Source organism: Scheffersomyces spartinae, assembly GCF_019049425.1.
Source record: "Scheffersomyces spartinae strain ARV_011 chromosome Unknown scaffold_21, whole genome shotgun sequence".
Taxonomy (NCBI): Eukaryota; Fungi; Ascomycota; class Pichiomycetes; order Serinales; family Debaryomycetaceae; genus Lizanozyma; species Lizanozyma spartinae.
In genome coordinates this window covers 161,547-183,353 of record NW_025065068.1, presented here as the reverse complement: position 1 = coordinate 183,353, position 21,807 = coordinate 161,547, and the positions used below count along the sequence as shown (strand labels likewise).

Here is a 21,807-nt window from a genome sequence, read left to right as displayed (position 1 = left end):
ACAAGTACATTACCCTACTAGTATAGTGATAAGGTATTCCAATGTTGTTAAAGTTCGGTATATACTATTACGCTACTTAGATTCTAAGATCTCCTCAATGGCCGTAATCAACTTATCAATGTGGCCCTCGTAAACAGAATGGCCCATGTGGCCAACACGGAAGTATTTACCTACAAGTGCCTTGTGAATCCCACCAGCAATAACAAAGCCCTTGGAAGACAATTTAGTCAAAAAGTCTCCACCATTAAGACCCTCAGGGAAATACACCGCAGTTAACCCATGGGCTGCAACGTTGTCATTAACAGGTAAAATGTTTAACCCTAAAGAAGCCATTTTTTCCTTGAATTGATTAGAAACTTGAGCATGTTTCTTGAAACGAGCATCCAAACCTTGATCCAAGATTTCGTCCAAGGAAACCTTTAAAGCAGTAACCGTTTGAACTGCTGGAGTGGCAAAATAAGCACCAGTACCATTTTCGTATGCCTTCATAATTGGAGTCCATCTCTTCATGGAAGCAAAGAAAGTAGAATCCTTTTCTCTGGATAAAGCCTTTGAAACTGCTCTTTCAGAAGCAAACATAATGGCCAATCCAGCTGGAACACCAATGGCTTTTTGAGAAGCAGTCAATACAAAATCGAGACCCCATTTATCAAATTCAATGTCTTCAACACCCACAGAACAAACACCATCCACAACAACCAAAGTATCAGGAGATACGTTTTGAACCAGTTCACTAACTGCTTGGATATCCGAAACAACAGAAGTAGAAGTGTCCACATGAGTAATGGTAATAGCAGTATATTTGTGAGCCTTCAAGGCTTCTTCCACTTTATTCAATGGGACAACATCACCAACTTCAGCAGTGATCACATCAACTTCAGCACCATAGACACGCAAGCAATCAGCAAACAGATCACTAAAGAACCCAGTGGATAATACCAACACTCTATCACCAGGGTTAATCAAGTTTGCAGAGACTACATCCCAACCCAAAGTACCAGATCCACTGATAACATAAGGTTGAGCTTTGGGTTCGGTAGACTTGAACAACTTTCTCAAGCCCTTCAAAACGGTTTGGAATGTCTTAACAAACTCAGGAGAAGTGTGTGCTTGAGATGGAGTGGCCATGGCGTACAACACTTCATCACTGAACTCAATTGGTCCAGGAACCATGGTCAATTTATGAGGCTCTTGTTTATAAGGAACAGATGACATTCTTCTTGCTAATATAGGAATTGGTTTGGGAAATACTTGAACGGCTGATCTGGTGAAGTTTCTGACTAACAAACAATTCATAAAGAAGAAACTAAGTGGAAGAATGAAAAGGCGTGTGAAAATTCATTGGTTGATTTTCATGGGAAGCCTTTGGCACTCGATAACGAGAAAGTGTGGGGATATCCGAGCACCCGAGGGAAGGTAGCGCGGGCAGTACCCAACAGCATTACCGTGCTGTGCCAGGGAATAGACTGCTCTTGCTTTACGAGATGTTTCCTTTTATAGGTAGCTTATAGCGGTTTTCTTTATGGTAGGTGAATGCGTTGGTTGAGTTGAACCTCTCCCTTACGATATCCTCAACTGTGTAGATACTGTTCTAATGCGTTTTTGAAAGGAGTATAATTCAAGACTTTTTAAGTCACATAGAATGGAACTTCTGTGTTTGCTCTGTATAGAATTCGTCACATACCGTTCTAGTAATTATAATGAATGAATGGAGTTGGTTGTATTTCCCTGGTTGTGCTTCCCGTAGGTATTTTTCGCAGCCAGATTAGAGCAGCCGTTTCCGGCATAAATTGTGCACATTTTGGAGAATAATATGGGCCATTGGCGCTAACAATATCATCACTTCCTTTACACTATTACTTTGTGAATCACTGGAAATGAAATCGGGCTCGTTATCTTCACCTGATGATGCCAACCAAGACTTACGAGACCTTATTCTGGGAACAGAGACCTTGGTTTACGGTGATAAGTCATTCAATATCAACCAGATGCAAAATGGTCCGCCCAAGAGTCGGTTTTCAAATCAATGGAATTACCCACCACCTATGAAACCCGAAGCATTGTATACAAACATAAATGCAAATGCAAATAATAATGATAACTGGCCCAACAGTTCCCAAAGTAGACAAAGTGGAACTACGAGATACAATCCTCAGCCTTATAATAACCAATTATCAGGAAACCTGGGCTATGTTGGTGCTTCTTCTCAACATACCAACACGAACTTTATGAATATTGCCAACCAGCATTACTACGATCAGCAGCAGCATCAACATCTTAGTCAACATCCTCATCAACATCTTCATCAACATCCTCATCAACATCCACATCCTCATCAACAGCACCAACAGCAATGGTTTCAACATCAACAAAACACTCAACAACCAAAGCCATACCATAGTCTAAAAGATAAAGGAATGTGGAATTATCAAGTTCCTAGCAATGCTCATTTTACACCCACAGCTCAACAATTCTACCCTAACTGCAACTACAATAATACCAGCCAACTCACCAAGAGAAATGACATCAGTACTATACAAAGTTGTGGAAACCATTACTGTAACAATCCGTATTGCATTATTCCTTCCAATGTTGGTGGTCCACTTCTATTGCCGCAATATACTGACCCCTTTCCTCCCTCCGTATTCAATCGACCCAAAAATATAGAGTTTTACCATTGTGAACCTCCTTCAGGTCGCCATACGTCGCTGGAAAAGTTATTGGAACAGCATCTACAATTGATGAATGACATCAACTTCACTCCGTCCATGGATCTGCAAATCTCCAGTAGATATGGACCCTATGATACGTGCTCCACATATTTACAAGGACCCAAAACGCTTGGAAGTCAACGAAGTAGTGGTGTTTCCTCAATGAGTGCCAAAACAGTAAGCACCAGCATCAGTCCACCAAGTGGAGTAAAAACCGTAGAGACCACTCCTACAACCTCCCGGGTAAATTTGGCTAACAAAGAAGAAGAGAAATAGATATAGATTCTATATTTGTAGAGTAGTAGAGGCTTATTGGTATATGTTTGGCAAATACACGACTCTTCTTAAGTTAGAACCCTAAAGCAAAGTAACAGTGTGAGTAAAAGTTGAAAAGGTATTAGGTATACGATCGCCATTGAAATTAAGTGGAAACACCTTCTTTAAGAAACAATAGTGTGATAAAAGGGTGATTCAAGCATGGGATATGCCGAGGATGTCCAGTTCCAAAATCAGCTAAAGAGCTTGCCCAATGCAACTCGATTTTTCATAGCACCAGAGAAGGATTACTCTACAAGTTTGGAAGAACTTGAAACTATGAGTCTACCCCTTGTGCTTATAGCTGATCAAAAGGAGATACCCAAGTGTATAGCACTTGTTGAGATCATCAAGAAGAAACGGAGCCAGATTACAGTTCAATATAATGGAGTTTATAAATGGAAAACACCATTACACCCGGTTTCAGGCAAGGAGACCGAGGATGAGGTGAAGGGGAAGAAGATGTACGATGTTCCAATATATATAGGGGTTTTAAACGACACTGAACTTGAATTGGACTCCAAAATGTGGACCAAACAGACACTATAGATTTGATAGAACTAGTGTAGGATATGATATAGGGAATAATAGAGAATTATGATATGAAGAACAAGTAGTAGTAGAGGGTTATTGACATAAAGGAGACAAAAAGCATGTAAAGTAAGTTTAATAATGTAGACTGTAGTAAATGTACTGTCGAGAAGTGCTACCATCAATAATACACTTTATTACATAATAAAAGGACACATATCACGTGCGAGGTTTGAACCAATTACATCCGTTTATTTCTGACATCTTACGATTTTTGGACTGTATGAGGAGGTGGTGGAACTGTAGAGAAAATTTATCAACAGTTTAAAGAGATTAAGCATCATTAACTTAACCAACCAATACAGTTAATTATTCATAGACAAGATGGCATTTGATTCTGAGACTTTTAAGTTTGATACTCCTCAATTCGACGCTCGGTTCCCCATGACCAACCAAACCAAGAGATGTGCTCAAAACTACGTTGATTACCACAAGTGTGTTAATGTTAAAGGTGAAGACTTTGAACCATGTAAGATCTTTTTCAAGACCTTTACATCCTTCTGTCCATTGGACTACGTTGAGAAGTGGGATGACTTGAGAGAAGCTGGTAAGTTTCCATTCGACCTTTCTGCTTAAGATAAGAAGGTTGGCCCTCACCTATCGAAATGCATTTTATGGTTTACAACTTAAGGAAAGGAATTAGTATATTTCTTTATATCATTTATAATACAACAGATTATTACTATTACCAGAACTCCTCTTCAACCCAATTTTCGTTACGGTTTTCGTTATTAGAATTCAAGTTCCCGTTATCAAATAAATCAGCGTATGGGTCCTTATTGAACTCACGTTGCTTTTGCTTCTCACTCAGTATCTCCTTGAACTGTTGTTGTAGTTTGCGTTCCCGTTGACGTTTTTCATTTTGTAGTGTTTGTATGCGATCTTCTTGTGATGCTACAAACTCTTGTATTGGCATCTCTTTCTTCAATTTGTTCAACTTGTTAATTAAGATTGAATCCTTCTTAGAAACGTGGATTCTCTTGACTTTCTTACTGTTCTTGAACGTAACTGTTCCCACGTCCATTTCTCCGTTACTGTAGACGTTCTCAACTGGAGTATAAATTATAGTGACGTTATTCAATTTGCTTCCCTTGATCAGATTTGCTTTAGTCAATTGACCCATAATTTTGAGCAATTCAGGATCCAATTCGAGACTATCAAATGACTTAGTATGTAGTTCAGAAGGAAGTTGATAATATAAATGTGCCAGTGAAAGGTTATCCACATGGAACCATACATTCTTAGGGTGTGATTTTTCTACTAATGGTTCATTTTCAAACTTATCTTTCCCCATATAAATATAATGCAAAACAGAGCTACTGCCATCATCTCCTAGCAAGTCTCCAAGGTCATCACTTGCAGCAGAAGAAGCCGGAACCTCAAAATAGTACACCATTTATGACACTAACCACTGACACCATGAAGAAGAGGTGATATTGTTAATGAGTAGTGATTTTTTCCAACTCTCGGATTCACCTACCGAATTGGGCAGGCCAAAGATATTAACGAGCTTTTGAAATGACAACCCAACATAGACTCTAACGAACCACTATAACATACTACTCCTTCCACACACTAACCACTACTGCTACCATGTGATTTATACGCTTACAGCAAACTAATATACTCTTATCAACATACTGTTGGTACTGCGGTCCTACCATTCCGGACTAATTCGTGTCTCGTACTACCCCTTCTAACTTGAAACAGTGTTGCACACGATCCAGGTGGTTCCTTAGCCAACATGCACTACTGAACACGAATTACCTAGTAGGGCTAAAACATGATTCAACTAAGCCAATACCACCTTGCAATCATCTGGGTTTGTAGCTTTATATTATACACTTGAAAATTCCTCTTTCTGGTATTAATACTCAACTAACCAATGATCTATCATCGTTAGTTCTGTTATATTGAATTGTTATAATATATTGTCGTTCCTTATTTTAGTTGCATCTTTGCTTCAGCCATTCCTTTATCCTAGTATAACAGTTATAGATACTCATGGCCCTTCCATTGCACCTGCTCCTTGAGTTTGACCAATCGCTTCCTGATTGGAGCACGTCTCCCTTCATAGAGGCCCTACAGATCTCTGTTGAGGACTGTCAGTCTCCAGAAACTCCGGACCAATACTCGGTGGAGAATCTTCGGCAGATATTCAATCTGTTCCAGTACAGCGATGATGTATTTCTCACTTGTGCCAACTGCGGTGGGTTTCTTTCAAACGTTGAAGATTATAAGTCGTGTTGTCAGAAATACACCAGACATGCATCGCTTTCTGAGAGTCATTTGAGTTATTGGCTGATCCTCTTTACGGACCCTTTAAAAGCAGTGACTCTCCTTCCAAATTATACTTATATGCTCTTTTTACAACATGGTGGCCCTCCTATTCAATTTAGACGACTTCTTTGGAGAAGAATCTTGATCAACCAAACTAGACTCACGCAAACCTGTGAAGTCTTTGAAGAATTACAGAAAAGATTCAATGAAGAAGCCGATAAGCAGATTTCAAAGGATTTGAAGAGAACGTTCCCAGAAATCTCCTTCTTCAAAGGGACAGAAGCCAGTAAGGATTTAAGTACAATCTTGAATGTCTATGCCAATTATGACGTTGAACTTGGGTATTGTCAAGGATTGTTGTTTTTGGTGGCTGTTCTTTATTATCAATTCAACCAAGATTGCCAATTTACTCTTCATGCCTTGATTCAAATTATGGGATCGAACCCGGAATTACATGAGATCTTTTGTTCCCATTCAATGGGGTCCCGTTTAGGGATTTGGTATCATGAGTTTCTAGTTCTTTTACAACGAGCAGATCCAGAATTGGCAGATCATTTAAGCAACAACATCAATGCAGACTTCCTGGTGTTTTTATACCAATGGTGGCTTTCCTTTATGTCTGCCCATACCCCAGACACTAGCATTGTTTATAAGGTTATTGATTTTTGTCAGTTCCATATGAATTGGAAACGTGGATTCTTCAAGATCTCTCTCGGGCTTCTTTTGAAAAACAAACATTTGCTTATGTCTTTTGATGATTGTGAAATCGTCTATCGTCATTTGCTCAGTGAAAATAAGTGGGGTGCAAGCATTTCTTTCAACTTGGATGCATTCTTTGGTGATTATTTAATGTCGTTCCCCAATGAATGGTTTGAATTCTCTAGCAATGACAATGACATCACCACTACAAGACATAAACCACAATTAAACATGTCTTTACTTCTGAATACGTTCAAGAAGTTACAGTTGTACACCCCCACCAGACATTCCAACCATTCCAACGAATCTAACGATTCTAACAATTCAACCCTATCATCAATATTCACCCGCAACAATAATGAAGATACAACAGAGTCACTTTATTCTACCGATACCAGCTCTACGGCTCTGTCTACGGCCAATGAACGTAATTACTTTGACTTGCTTCGTATGCCAATGCTAGGGGGAGGCGGCAATAAGGCTACTCAAGACGAATTGGAGCTGTTGAAGATGGAAAATGTTCAACTAAAGTGTTTGCTTGGATCGTTAGTTACCCTCATGAAAGATGGTGATATTTCGCCCAGTTTGAGATTGCAGGTACAAAAGTATTTATAGGGAAGGAAAGGCTAAGGTATGTAGCATTATTACACAGGATTTGTAACAACAACAGTAATAGTTGTAATAGTATATTAAGTAATAGTAGAACACCTTCCTCAATATACTTTTCTGACACTCGCGCTACCATCACGTCCGGGTAACGCTCTGTCGACAAAACAATTTCCCCATAGAAAATTTTTATTGGCCACCCCTCTCATACAGTAATTGATCTACTGACTAAACTACATATATAAGGATTGCTGTATTCAAAGACTACTGATTAGATCTTTGGATTGATAGATTAAGCAAGTGCATCCTGATATAAACATTATATGTCATTAAAGCCATCTAGGTTTATTATCGCAAAGATTGCATTTAATTGATTTAATAACTTAAGCCGTGACTTCTATAGCCCAAACAAGCCCAAAGGGCCGTCCATCTGATTCTACCAACGATTCATCAGTCAAAGCCAACAACTCAAATCTTACTTCTGATTCGCCCACACCCACGACCTCCTCCAGTACTACTCCACCTTCAACTTCAACCTCCGATAAGCCTAAAGCTTTTATTCCTGAAGATCCTGAGCTTTTACGCGTATTAGATACTCAATTAACCAAGCTATTAATTTGTGCCACAAAGGAGAACAGCGAGTCGACCAGTTGTCAAATCAAATTCATTCTCGACCATCACAAGAACGCACTTCCTATTGAAGAATATTACTTGCACAAATTAGTTTATTGGTGCTGCAGTTTCCCCCAAGATATAGGTCGGGCTTCATCTGAAAGATTATTCATCGAAGACGCTTTAATCACCCAATTGAACCGTTTGAAATTTGTCAATTTCTGGGATCAAACTCATAAAACTTTACTGAAATTATTCGACGGAGAACACTTTTTCGTAACCAAATTAGTCGAAGGCTGGAAGGAAGATCTCGATCCGATCATTGCATATATATTAATTGCTGTTTACGCTAAGAAGGAAGAGGAATACATTGAAGCCAAAAAGTTTGCTGTTGATCATTCTGTGAATATTATCCAGTCGATTCATTCAAAACTTGGAACAGACTTCAATTCTCATTTACTTTTGGATTGCATCTTAGAATCTCCTTACTTCCCATTCAAGTTAAAGTTATTATCCATTCTGGAATTTGACGCATTTGCTAAACATTATTTGGAACCTATTAAGAAATTTTATCAATCAGTATTACAAATGTCCTTTAAAAGTCTTGCCAGTGAAATCGGTCCAGAACATTTATTATCCGAGCAATTGCTCTCTAGAGTCCTTGAATTGAAAGGTCGTGACATAGATGCATCCATTGCAACACTTTTAAGTGAAGTGCTTATTCCTGGGTCCCAGGGTTTAGAAGCTTTTGGAAAAGTCAATTCTTTACCTGAAGCAAATGCAAGAGGTGCTCAATTGCAAACATGTTTAAAGGATGTTGATCATTCAAATTCAAAATACGTTGTGAATTGGTACCAGGTGTTTAATCATGTTCACTCAAATTTATTCGACAGTTCTAAGCGTGGTTTACAGCCTTCCCTTTTCAACATTACCTTTTTATTTCTGTCGTTGGATTACAAGCCTGGTATCATTGACATTTTCTTAAACTATGAATGGTGGTTCAATAAATCATTTTTCCATCATTTAAGATTGATGGTGTTAGACGAATCTGCTTACGATTTAAGCAAACTGAATAATTTGACACTTTGCTATTCATTCGACAGTGTTGCTGGTGGTGGTGCTTCTTCAAGCACTAAAAATTTGTTGAAATTTATAAACATTGGTAAGTTAGAAATCCAAGTGCTCAACAAAATCCAACAAGCTCCCAACGATGGTGACCCTGAACTAAACAGAAATGTACAGGAGTGGTTCAACTATGATTGCAAAGAAAATACCATATATCTTCTTGCTGCAGCTTTAGATCTAGTTGAAAAGTCTGACTTTGTCCAGAGATTAATCGACAACCTTTTTGTTCAAATATTAGACCTAAGACACCCTTTATTATCAGCCGTGTTGCAAAAGTTCAAGGAAAATGATGTCCAATTGCTAGTATCAAACCTTCTTAAGTACTACATGAATCATCCTACAGATGGAAATTTGGTATTGTTGGTTCGTGAGTCGCTCAAATTGGATATTGTCGAACCTCTTTTAGATAGAGTTCGGGCTGGTGGTGCATATGAGAGATTACTCTTGGAATTTATTATTGAAGCTGGAGACGAAGGATGGGAGAATTGGAAATCTGTTTTGGATGCCCAATTGAAGGACAATAAACCCGAAGTTTACCAAACACTTTTGTCTGTGGTAGAAACTAGAGCCTCTCAGGACTTCGAAGCAAGTCAACAAGCAGCAGCAGCTTTACAGGCAGCCGGGGAGGGAGCTATTCCACCACCGCCATTACCAAAGGAGAGAGGAGTTTTGCGTATCCCCACCGCCTACTATTTGTTGGAAAAATTGAAATCCTCGGGTGGTTTAATTGATGGAGAAAGGTTGAAAAATTTGCAATTATCATTGCTAACTACCTATCCAAGATTGATAAATTTTGGAACCGGTCACGATGAGGCTATTTTGGCCAACGGAGAAGTTTCTTTCTTATTCCCTATTGCTGTTGAGCAGGAAATGAAAGGCTATTACTCAAAAATGTATAGCAAAGAAATGGAGATCAAAGACATTGTTGAGATGTTGGTAAGAATGAAGGATAGTGATGTTCCTCATGATCAAGATGTTTTTGCTTGTATGATTCACTCATTACTTGATGAATACCGTTTCTTTTCTGAGTATCCTTTACTGGCATTAGCCCTGACGTCTCTCTTATTTGGGGCATTATTAGAGAAAGAATTGATTCAGGGTACAACATTGACAGTTGCATTGAACTTTATATGGGAAAGTTGTAATCAACCTCAAGACTCCCATCTCTTCAAATTTGCTGTGCAATCGTTGTACAATTTTAAGTCGAAGTTGCATGAATATCCTATTTACTGCAAACATTTGCTCGAATGTCAATCTTTACTGGCACATGCCAAGATGTACCAAATTGTCAAGGACGCTGCTAACGGTATACCTTGTCAAACCCAGCAAACTACTCCTGCTCCTGAAATGCAATCTCAACAACAGCATCAGAATGGGAACAAGTATCAATCGATAAGCTTAGATTCAAAGACAATAGGATTTGTTGCTCAAGAAAGACCGAATGAAAATATCTCGGACAAGTTGTTGTTTGCAATCAACAACATGACAGGTGATAACTTGCGTTTGAATGAAATCAGACCACATTTAACAGAAGCATATTACTCTTGGTTTGCCCAATATTTGGTTGGTGACAGAGCAAAAGATGAACCCAACAACCATGAAATGTATTCTAATTTTGTTACTGAGCTTGGTGATGCTATTTTCTTTGATTACGTATTGAACATTTCTTTGAAGGAAGTTGAGTACATCATTCGGAATTTCAAAGATTCTGCAGTGGAGAGAAATCAGTTAAAGACTTTAGGTGCTTGGTTAGGTAAGATAACTTTGGCAAATAACAAGCCTTTGAAGAGAGATCAAATTGCCTTGAAGTTCTTATTGGTTGAATCATATGATTTTAACACAATGCATTTAATTGTTCCATTTGTGTGTAAGATTTTGGATCAAGCCCAGTATTCCAAGGTTTTTAAGCCTCCAAACCCTTGGGTTCTTGGTGTCATTAAAGTTTTAATCGAGTTGTATGAATGTGCTGATTTGAAGTTGAATTTGAAGTTTGAAATTGAAGTATTATTGAACAATTTCAAGATGAAAGTTTCAGATGTTTCTCCAAGCACTATAATTAGAACTCATAACCCAAACCCTCAGGCCTTGGCTGCTATGTTTGCTGTTGGCAACGATACTTTAGGACCCATTGAACAGCAATTACAAATGCAAAAGGCTTGGGTACCATCTGGCCAACAACAGCTGCAAGCATCTCAACAACAAGTTCCTCAAGTTGGGATGCCTCAAAGTCTTGTCAGTGGTGGTCAACAGCAATTGTTACCCCAACAACAACAACAGCTTCAACAACAACAACAACAACCACTGCAACCGCAACACATGCAACAGAGACAAATGCCAGAGCCTACTTTGAATACTAGTTTCAACAACTTAGTTGGTAATACTATCTTTGTAACCAATGCCAATTTGAGAAGAGCTTTCCAAGCAGCATTATCCAGGGCAGTCAGAGAATGTGCTGTACCTATTTTGAATCGTGTTTCAGAAGCAGTTGTGACTACTACTGAAGCCTTGGTTCGTAAGGACTTTGCTTGTGAACCAGATGCCAATAAGCTTCGGAATAGTTATCTTACTATGGTGCAACAATTGGCACATAGTATGATTATTTCCAGTGGCTGTGAAAGTCTTATGGAGTCTATTGCAGGAAACTTGGTACAAATTTTAGGAAACAACTTTAGTGAGTTACCTGCTGCTGAAATGGGACAAGCAATCCTTGCCAATGTTGGTTTATGTGTTGAGATCCTTGATAAGATTGCCTTTGAGAATATTAGCGAATTAATTGACGAGCATATGTTAAAAGACAGAAAAATGAGAGAACAACAAGCTAAGGGTCAACCATTTGTGGATAAGAGAGTTTCAGAGTATGCATTGAAGTTACCTCAACCTTTGGGATTAGGTCCAGATGGTCTCACACCACAACAGTCAAAGATTTATGAGACTTTTGGCACCAATGGTTCAGTTATTCGATCTGAACCATTCGCTGATTCCGAGACAGTACAACAACCAACGGAAAGTACCTTAACACCAAAGATGACCCAGTTGCAAGTTCAGCCAACAGTGGTTACCCAACAAGTACAGCCTATATCTCAACCTCAACCACAAGCCCAAACTCAACCTCAATTACAAGCACAACAACAACAACCACCACAACAACAGCAAATCACCGAAGATTTCATGACAGCTGACCATTTGTTCACTTTGATCACTCAAAACTGCGAGAAAGCAATACAATTATTGGCCGGTGTTAAGGAAACAAAATTGTCAGATTTAGGTTCATCCCATCCCATTACCGCATTCTTGACGCAAGCTTTGTCGATAGCTCAAAAGAATGCTTTGAAGTATCCTGATTTATTGTTAAAGGCTGCTCAATATTCCGTCAACTGTCTCTTCACTCAAACAAATGATAATCCTATAGCCAGTGAAATCTACGTGGTTGTCTTGGATAAGTTATGTGAATATTCTTCCTCTACTGCCAAAGATGTTATTTGGTGGTTAGTTCATTCTTCAGATGAACGTAAGTTCAATGTTCCTGTTATATTTGCGTTGTTGAAGATACAATTAATCAAGCCTGCAAGGTTGGATTCTTCGTTAGGCAAATTAGTTGAAAAGACAAAATCACCAGTTATTGCTAAGTTTGCAGCCAATTTGCTCACACAAGTCTACACATCCAGCGAGCTAAGACCAATTGCACTCAGATCTGAGTTTGCTTTCACTTTGCAGGCCTTAAGAGAATTGTCCTTTGAATCAGAGGAAGAAGATGAAGGTAAAGGCAATGCAGCTAAACCCGAAGAAGTTAAGGATGCTATCGAAGCACGGAATAAGTTATTTGAAGCTATTGATAATAACTCGTTGTATAACTCTACTCAATTATATGCACAGTTGGGTTATGTGTTTGCAGAATGGGTTAAGTTGTTGAGCCATGGCAGCAAGACACTTGAATTACAAGATGAATTTGTTCAAGGCTTATTGGACGCAGAGATCTTAACCAACCCTGAGTACTTTGAGGTGTTCTTCAAGGCAGCAATGGATATTGCTAGCACTTCATTTGCAACTGAACATGAGATTCGTATTAGAACTTTGAGTGAAACATATTTAACTGTTGACTGCTTAGCTATCTTGGTGGCTCGGATTATCTTGAAATTTAAGGATGTGGATGAAGCTATGGACTATTTGAAGAATATACTTGCAGTATTGGTACTTGTTTTAGCTAATGATCATAATGCTGGCAGTGATCAATGGAACGAAAGAGTCCATTTTAGACTCTTTTCATCATTATTTGCTGCTTGGAATAGTGCTTCAGAATTAGATAAGGATGCCACTGCTAAGTTTGATACCAAGTTTTACACCTTAATTGCTGAAACATTGAATGCTCTTCAACCAATGATATTCCCTGGTTTTACCTTTGCATGGATATCATTAATCAGTCACCGGTTGTTCTTGCCTAGACTTCTCGAATTACCGGACAGACAAGGATATCAGAGCACATTAAGATTGTTGACCGCTTTATGCAAGTTCCAATTGGTGTATTCCAAGGAAGCCCATAACGACATCATTAGTGTCATTTTCAAGGCTATTAATAGAATATTCATTGGTATCCTACAGGGATACTCCGAATTTTTGGTGGAATGCCATTACCAATTGGTGACAGCCATCCCACCCAGTTATATTCAGTTAAAGAACTTGGTGTTATCAGCCACACCATTTTATGTTCATCTGCCTAACCCATTTACCCCTGGGTTAAAGGTTGAACGGGTTAGTGGCATTGATGATCTGCCATTTGTTGCCTATAAACCCGTTGATGATTTGGTCAAAATTGGATTAAAGAAACCAGTAGAGAACTTTCTTCGGATCCCAGCACCAGCGTTAATGAGAACCATTTATAATGGAATGAAGTTGAACACTCCTAAGGAGGTTGCCGGATTAAATGGTATTGATATTGTTCATTATAATGTCAAGTTAATTAACGCATTGGTATTACATGTTGGAATATCTGCAGTTGCTGATAAGGCCCCCACGAATACTCGTGGATTCAATACTAAACTGTCACAGGTTGCACTTTTAGTTGATTTAATGAACCATGGATCCAATGAGTTCCGGAACCATTTGATTAATGCCATTGCTAACCAATTAAGATACCCCAATAGTCATACCCATTGGTTCATTGGAGTGATTCTTCATTTCTTTAGTGCCAGTGCAATTTGGAATTCCGCTAACGGGTTGAATAATCAACTTGTGGTTCAAGAATTGATTACCAGGGTATTATTAGAACGTCGTGTGGTTAGCAAACCTCATCCTTGGGGGTTAACTATAGTGTTTACTGAGCTAGTGAAGAACACAGACTTTGGATTCTTTGACTTACCATTTGTTAAGTCTTGCAATCCTGCATTGAAGGCTATCTTTGATTCGTTGGCTCATAATATCAAGGCAGTGCCTGGGCTTGCAACGCCTGAAGGCAACTTCTGATATAGATGAATTAGAAAAACCAGTTAAACTTGATATATCTAATATAGATATTATTGATAGAGCTTTATCTAAAGAATTAAATCCTCTAAGTAGTTTAAAATATAATAAAACTATAACTGAGACTCATCATAAAGAAATTGTTGCTGCTACTGAAAAATTATTCTTTATAGATATGCTTGATTGCATATGGATGCTAAATAACCACTTATAGGTGTATTAATACTTATTGATGTTGCGCTTTCTGTTGCGGTTTTACAAGCATTATCCTCACGTAATCCATCCGTATAACCTTCATTCATATCAATTAATACTTTATCATTAATAATTTATTTACCTAATCTCTTATAAATATGAACATAATTAAACTGAGATCCTTTTGATTTGTTATTTATCATAGATAATATACCTTCCTTATTTGCAGTTAATCCTTCCAATGTTAATTCTTTTAAATCTACTAATACATAATCTTGTGTTTTTATTGGTTTGAGAAGTAGTATACATTGGCAAGCAACATATGGATAGTCAAGGCAGCCAATTTTTGCGAAATTACAGCAAGGAAACAAAGGAAAAGAACCATAGTGAATTAAGAAGTGGATGAAATGAAATTGACAAAGAGTAATGAACGTAGAGGTTAGTATACATAAAACGAATAGGGGCCAAAAAGCAGGAGAGATAGCATATGATGTAGTAAGTGAGAATATAAATGAATGAGAGAAACATGAGATAAAAAGTGGGGGTAATGAGGGTTGATAGAATGTGAGTAAGATATATGTAAAGCGTAAGTGAAGAAAGGTTGAGAATGGATGCGAAAATTTCTAGAGTAAGTGAGTAAGGGTGCGAAAAAAGGAGAAAATTTGTATGTAAAAGCGAGAAATCTTTTGAATTCAGGTACGGAAGAAAAATAAGTGTGAGGAAAGCTATAGTATACAAAATCTTTGCGAACAGTGAAAAAAGGGCCTGGAGGGACTTCATGCGATAATACTCTAGTAGAACTTTTTTCCAGTAATTAATTTATACAAAACTAATATAAAGCATATAATGATTTTTAAACAAGACGTTCATAAGTATAAAAAATCTGCTTTTTCTATCTACAAGAATTTAATTCATGCTTACTTTGGTGATAAATATCTGTTTAATAAAAGTATTGATCCCGCTGTAATTCCTGACTTCCTTAATGCTTATTTGTACTGTATAAATCATGGTTGTTGCATGAGTTTTGAATTTTCTAATTATATTTTAGATAATTTTTATTTTGAAGATACAATTTATAAACAAAGTATTACTGCTACTTATATAAGACATGGTAAGTTTGATGAAAGATTATATTTGGATAACTACACTTTATTTTTATATAATAATATAAGTTTAAATGATATAAAACCTTTACTTTCTATTGAAAATGATAAATTAAAAAGAATTTTATATATTGTTTCTTTATTAAATAATTTTGATATTGGATATGAGAAATATTCAGATACTTTTGATCGTTTTATACTTAATAAATATTTTAATATTCCAGATTCATCTAAAAGTTGTTTTAGAACATATTTTCCTTTTCCTAAAGATGGTGAATATACTTTTATGCATCAAGCTTTAGCTCAAATTAAATCTAGAGATCTAGATGATTATGTTATATCAGATTATAATTTTGAATATATTCCTGCTGATACAGACGCTATTTTTACTATTGAGAAAAGTATTGCTCGCCAATATTTTGAATCTATTTATTGTGGTGGTGTTTTTTATTTGGATGACTACGGAGATATTAAAATTGAAGATGTAAATGAAGATTCTATAATTATGGATATTAGATACGCTATTAAAGCTATCTTTGAAAATATTTATTTAGATGAAGCTTTAAGTAAGTTATATATAGTATATCCCGCTTTTATAAAAGATTTGTTAGAAAAGCACAAACCTTTTTTAATATTAGGCAATACCTTTTATTCTACGACAGTTTATCATGGATTTAAGGATGTAAATCCTCTTTATAATGTAACAATGATATATTCTTTAATAATGTATCATATAGACATTACTCCAATGAAAAAGAATATAAATTATTTAGATTATTGTTTAATAGAAGCTTGTATTGATTCATGTAATTTTGATGCTTTTAAAATTTTAAAAAGTTTAGGTTTAAAATGTTATAAACGAATTGATTTTAATAAAAAAGAATATTATCCAAATAATAATGAAGAAATTAAACTTAATTATGACGAATTATTTAGCAAATTAAAGTTTAATCCTAAAAAGTATAAATATTTATCTATATTTTAAAATAAATGTTATTTTTATTTTTAATGTTTTAATGGAGCTTTAATACAAACTTTATTCATATCAGTATATTTCTTGTCAGGAGGCGGAGTTCTTTAAATATTATCTAAATAATATGTATTCTGAATAAATTTTAAATGATCAAATGTTTGTTTTGACGTAATTTTACTTAAATCATATTTACTAATATATTCTGCGAGTTTATTTAATTTATCTATATCTGTTTCAAGAGCAATAATTTTATTAAATCCATTGAAATTTAAACCTCTAGTACCTATATTCAGATCAGTTAAACCTATTATAGTTTTAATATCATTCCTAAAATTATCCGGAGTGCCAGAAAATCTAAATAAATCAGCCATTGCTCTGGGAATTCTAGCTTTATTCATTAAAGTTTTAATGTCCAGTAATTCATTAACATTTATTGTTTTAAGTCTATTATAAGTTACTGCAAATCTATTTGCATAAACTGGTTGTTTTGGCGTAACTAACTGTATATTAACATTAATATTTTTATTTTTCAAGAAATCTACAACAGTAGGACGTAATTTGGTTATATCATATTTAGCCTTTAAAACGTTAATTGTATTACCATTTGAGATATATTCTAAAAACTTATTGTAAAAATTATTTAAAGTTATATCAGTATTTTTTAAATCTCCATAAATATTATTGTAGATATCAGGATTTATCATATTTATTGAATATTTAAAGATTTTAATCTATCATAATCAGTACTACCATCTAAACTAATTCCATCTTCTAAAATTATATATTTTTTTGTTATTCCACTTTCATCATAATCAACTTCATTTTTCCCTTTAGAAAATTGTATATAAATCTATAGGATCAGCAATTATTATATTATCATACTATGGATTCAAGTCAGTTTCTATTATGTTTCCTTTAAAATCAATAATAGTACATGGCTCCCCTTTCCATTCTCTTATATATGCAGCATTTTAATATCCCTTTGTTTTTATAGAATAAGGAATTTTATATAAATTGTTTTCTTTTATCGTTTTATACAATTTTGGAATAAATATTTCGTCATTATCATCGTATCATTTTGCTAAAGCTACTTTATATTTATCATGATAATACCATATTCCACTATTTTTAGGAAATTCTAAACCACCTTTTATTTTTTTTTTTCAGTTATATAAGGCGATTTTTTTTGATTTATTCTACTTGTTCTAAACCAGGTTTTATAAGCCAATGATCTATATGAATATTTTTTATAAACATCAACTCTATCAAATAATTCTTCTATATCTTTACTTTTATTATTATACTCATTTTCAAATTTTCTACAAAATACTTCAAATTCATTTGTATTACTTCCTTTAAATACAAATATATCATCATATAATTCAATATAACTTATTATAAATCAATATTGCTTTCTTTATTGCCGAATTTTTGGTTTCAGGTATAATAACTTCTTTGTTTAAACCCATTATAGTAAGCATTACTTGTAAATTAAAATACAGTTTATATAAAGTTACATTTGGTTTTATTATTTTTTTCTATTATTTTAAGATTAGGTATGCTTATTTCTTCTGTGAAAGATGTCATTTCACCTTGTCCATTTTCCAAGCATATCCATTTATTTTTTGTATATTAAGCTATTTCATAATTTTTTCTAGTTTTTAAATATGGAAAACGATCCATGTACACTTTTTCTATATGTTTTATTTTATTTAATCTTAATATTTGCCACTCCTCATTTATTTCAAAATTATCACACCATTTATATGGATTTTCTATATTATATGTGAAGTAAATTTTAAATTCAATAATACTAAGCATGTATAAAATAGTCGATATTAAGTATAATCTTTATTACTCGAATATAATTTCAAAAGAATTGTTTGAAACATTTTTTAACTAACTAACAAACAAACATTTTTGTTTGTTAAGCCACTGAACTCTTGTAGCATTAAAACCAGGTCAAGTTTTTAAGCAAAAGGGTCCTATTGTTATTCCTTTTATTAGATGAATTGATAGTTTTGAAGATGATGCAGAATTTAATGTCATATGTGATGTCCAATATGTCAAATATAGATGATACCTGAAATACTTGAGAATTTTGAATATTTTTCAGGATTAACTCAGAAAACTTTAAGTGCTTTTCATATAGCTGGTACTATCGTGAATTAAGCAACGAAATAGAAAATGTAAAAAATGAAAATAAATATAAATTAAAAAAAAATGTTGTTAAAACAGACAGAGATAAATATATTAGGTATTTTACTGATGGTACAAGATTAGCCACTGTATATTAGATGTATATTATATGAAGTTATATAGTAGTAGTATGGTATCACGATATAGTGGCATACCAATATGTAATGTTATCGCCGCTAGTCGTGTCTCTACCCGATCACAAACTCCAAATAGGGTAAGAATCAAAAGAGACAAAATTGTCGGTTGAAATAGAAAAGCGGATCTAACAAACTGAAACACAGTATAAAAGGTCTTCTAGTCCTAAAATGTCTCGGGTTAAACGGATTGCCAAAGAGTTAGAAGAATGTCGCCAAGACACCAACTCCGGAGTGTCATTAGAATTAAACAATGAAAACGATTTGACTTCATTGACTGGATATTTCGATGGTCCTCCAGGTACACCATATGAAGGAGGTAGATTTAAAGTGGATATTAAGATCCCCAATGAATACCCTTTTAAACCTCCACAAATGAAGTTTTTAACCAAAGTTTATCATCCTAATATTTCATCAGTTACTGGAGCCATTTGCCTTGATATCCTTAAGGATGCATGGACACCTATTTTGACTTTAAAGTCTTCATTGATCTCTTTACAGCTGTTATTACAACTGCCTGAACCAACTGACCCGCAAGATGCTGAGGTAGCGAAGCATTACATTTCCAATAGACAAGGGTTCAGTGATACGGCTGCCTATTGGACCAAACTCTATGCCAGTACAGAAAAGACTGGAGCTACACCTGTTAGTGACACAGCCATGTACGGAATTGATGATGGGCTAGTCACTCAATTTGAAAACATGGGTTTTGCAAGAAAGACAACCATTGACGTGTTACGAACAATGGGGATCAAGTCATTGAACGGAAGTGATAAAGCCGAGTTGGAAAACAAGATTCTTGAAGAACTATTGAAACAGAGTTGATGATACTCAATAACGTTAATCCTTATATATGTATATATGTATGTATGTATGTATGTATGTATGTATGTATGTATGTATGTATGTATGTATGTATGTATGTATGTATGTATGTATGTATGTATGTTAATTAATCCGTATATATATGACACAAAAGCAATTTTCTGATGAACCCAAAAAAATTTCACCATTAACTCTGTTTAACTTAATCCACCCATTAAATATATATCCACCCTATAGCTTAAAACGGGCCATTAGTATTCATCGCAGGTTGGAGCGTTGATATTACTTTTTTTTATTATATTGTTATTGTTGTTGTTTATAGAACGCCATTAGATCACATCATACAAACTTAATTCATAATGACTACTTCTCCTAGTGAAATAGAAGAGTTACAGATTGACCGTGCTACTTCTGTGGGCTGGCTCTTTGTCCAATCGTACTATGACATGTACAACAAGAACTACGAGAACTTCCACATGTTCTACCATGTTGACGGTTCACTTAGTCACAGTGAGTTCCCTGAAGCAGAAGAAGAAGGTGATGGTGACAAGAAGGCGTCTGACTCGGTAAAGACTGTGTTGAAGGCCACAGGCAAGGAAGGGATCAAGGCCAGATTCCTCCAAGATGGGTCTTTGAAACTGAAGAACAACAGCATTGTGGTTACTAGTGCTGATTTCCAAGTGAGTTTGAAAAAGAACATTTTGATTGTTGTCTCTGGTGAATGGTCTAGAAATGGGTCTCCATATTGGCAATTCAATCAGACATTCTTATTGACTCCTGGTAGAAAGGCCAATAGCTATGATGTGGCCAATGATGTGTTGAAGTTTGTTGATTTCAAGGAGTTTGACGACGACAAGGAGGTAGTCAAGGCCATGGCTGAAACGACAACTGCTAAAGAGGAGAAGGAGAAGGAGGATGAATCTGAAAAGGAATTGGAAAAGCCAAAGAAATCTGAAGTGATGGTACCTGAGACCACCAAGAAGGTTGAGTCTGAATCACAGGATGAACCTAAGAAGGAGAGGAAAGAGACTGAACCAAGCACTGTTAGTGTGCCCAGTACCAGTGATACCACGGAGACCACTGCTACGACTAGTGAAACCACTGGTAGTGAAACCACTGGTAGTGAAACCACTGCTACCAGTGAGACTACTAGTGGTGACACCACTGCTACTACTGGTACCAGTACTAGTGAGACTACTCCTACCACTACCACCAAGAGTGATCCAAAACAACCTATTAGTTGGGCAGCTTTGGCCTCTCGAGCAGCAGAAAAAGAGGGTGCTGCCCCTGCCGTAGCCAAGACAACCAAGACCAACTCTGCGACTCCTGTGGCTGTAGGAGCACCCACTGCCACTAAGAAAACAACCACCCCCGAAACTACCATAGCAGACAAGAAGGGCAATGGTAAAGACGATTGGTTCCCTATTTACATTCGGGGGATCAAGAATTTGGACGAGAATGTGGTGAAGAATTACTTGGTGGATAACTTTGGTTCTGTTCTTTTATTCAAGCCACTGGTTAACATTGCGTTATGTGATTTTGCCACCGAAGAGGGCCAAAGAAGAGCCCTTGAAGCTGGTAAGGCAACTATTGATGGGATCACTTTTGATTTGGAAAAGAGAGAATCAAAGAGAGACAACAACAACGGAGGGGGAATCAATGGTGCTCCCTTTAGCAGTAATGGAAAGAAGGGAGGTAAAGACCTTAAGGATAAACAACAACAACAACAACTTGGTGATAATGTAAAACGTACAAAGAATGATAAGAAGAATCCTAAAAAGAGACCTGGAGTCAAGCACCCAGAAGCTTTTTAGAATGTATAGATAGATAGTTTTAAGCACAAAGCATCAGATACAGACATGCCTCAGTATCCCACTGTTACAATGGAAGGTATTCTTTCACCTTCTCTAAATAATATATGCCGGGATATCACCTGCTGATAATAAAGACTGTAAACATTAGTAGATACATAGTTCCGTCTAGAT

General features: G+C 36.0%; 7 protein-coding genes across 7 annotated transcripts; 5 read left to right on the top strand and 2 right to left on the bottom strand.

Annotated features, from left to right (window-relative positions):
• Positions 1-72: 72 nt before the first annotated feature.
• Positions 73-1,296, bottom strand: KQ657_002618 (pyridoxal-phosphate-dependent aminotransferase family protein; the record flags this gene model as incomplete). The annotated part of the gene is made up of 1 exon (XM_043193374.1): positions 73-1,296. The coding sequence occupies one exon, from the start codon at positions 1,294-1,296 to the stop codon at positions 73-75; it is 1,224 nt and encodes a 407-aa protein (XP_043047561.1).
• Positions 1,297-3,188: 1,892 nt separating this feature from the next.
• On the top strand, positions 3,189-3,575 carry KQ657_002617 (uncharacterized protein; the record flags this gene model as incomplete). The annotated part of the gene is made up of 1 exon (XM_043193373.1): positions 3,189-3,575. The coding sequence occupies one exon, from the start codon at positions 3,189-3,191 to the stop codon at positions 3,573-3,575; it is 387 nt and encodes a 128-aa protein (XP_043047560.1).
• Positions 3,576-3,941: 366 nt separating this feature from the next.
• On the top strand, positions 3,942-4,193 carry COX12 (cytochrome c oxidase subunit VIb; the record flags this gene model as incomplete). Its single annotated transcript, XM_043193372.1, has 1 exon — positions 3,942-4,193. One exon carries the CDS (start codon positions 3,942-3,944, stop codon positions 4,191-4,193), a length of 252 nt encoding a protein of 83 aa, XP_043047559.1.
• A 109-nt stretch (positions 4,194-4,302) lies between these two features.
• KQ657_002615 (uncharacterized protein) lies at positions 4,303-5,013 on the bottom strand (the record flags this gene model as incomplete). The annotated part of the gene is made up of 1 exon (XM_043193371.1): positions 4,303-5,013. The coding sequence occupies one exon, from the start codon at positions 5,011-5,013 to the stop codon at positions 4,303-4,305; it is 711 nt and encodes a 236-aa protein (XP_043047558.1).
• A 608-nt stretch (positions 5,014-5,621) lies between these two features.
• On the top strand, positions 5,622-14,396 carry CDC39 (CCR4-NOT core subunit; the record flags this gene model as incomplete). Its single annotated transcript, XM_043193370.1, has 3 exons — positions 5,622-7,193; positions 7,494-7,527; positions 7,591-14,396. The coding sequence occupies 3 exons, from the start codon at positions 5,622-5,624 to the stop codon at positions 14,394-14,396; spliced, it is 8,412 nt and encodes a 2,803-aa protein (XP_043047557.1).
• Positions 14,397-15,434: 1,038 nt separating this feature from the next.
• Positions 15,435-19,822, top strand: KQ657_002613 (E2 ubiquitin-conjugating protein; the record flags this gene model as incomplete). The annotated part of the gene is made up of 2 exons (XM_043193369.1): positions 15,435-16,271; positions 19,145-19,822. The coding sequence occupies 2 exons, from the start codon at positions 15,435-15,437 to the stop codon at positions 19,820-19,822; spliced, it is 1,515 nt and encodes a 504-aa protein (XP_043047556.1).
• A 359-nt stretch (positions 19,823-20,181) lies between these two features.
• KQ657_002612 (uncharacterized protein) lies at positions 20,182-21,636 on the top strand (the record flags this gene model as incomplete). Its single annotated transcript, XM_043193368.1, has 1 exon — positions 20,182-21,636. One exon carries the CDS (start codon positions 20,182-20,184, stop codon positions 21,634-21,636), a length of 1,455 nt encoding a protein of 484 aa, XP_043047555.1.
• Between the last annotated feature and the right edge of the window lie 171 nt (positions 21,637-21,807).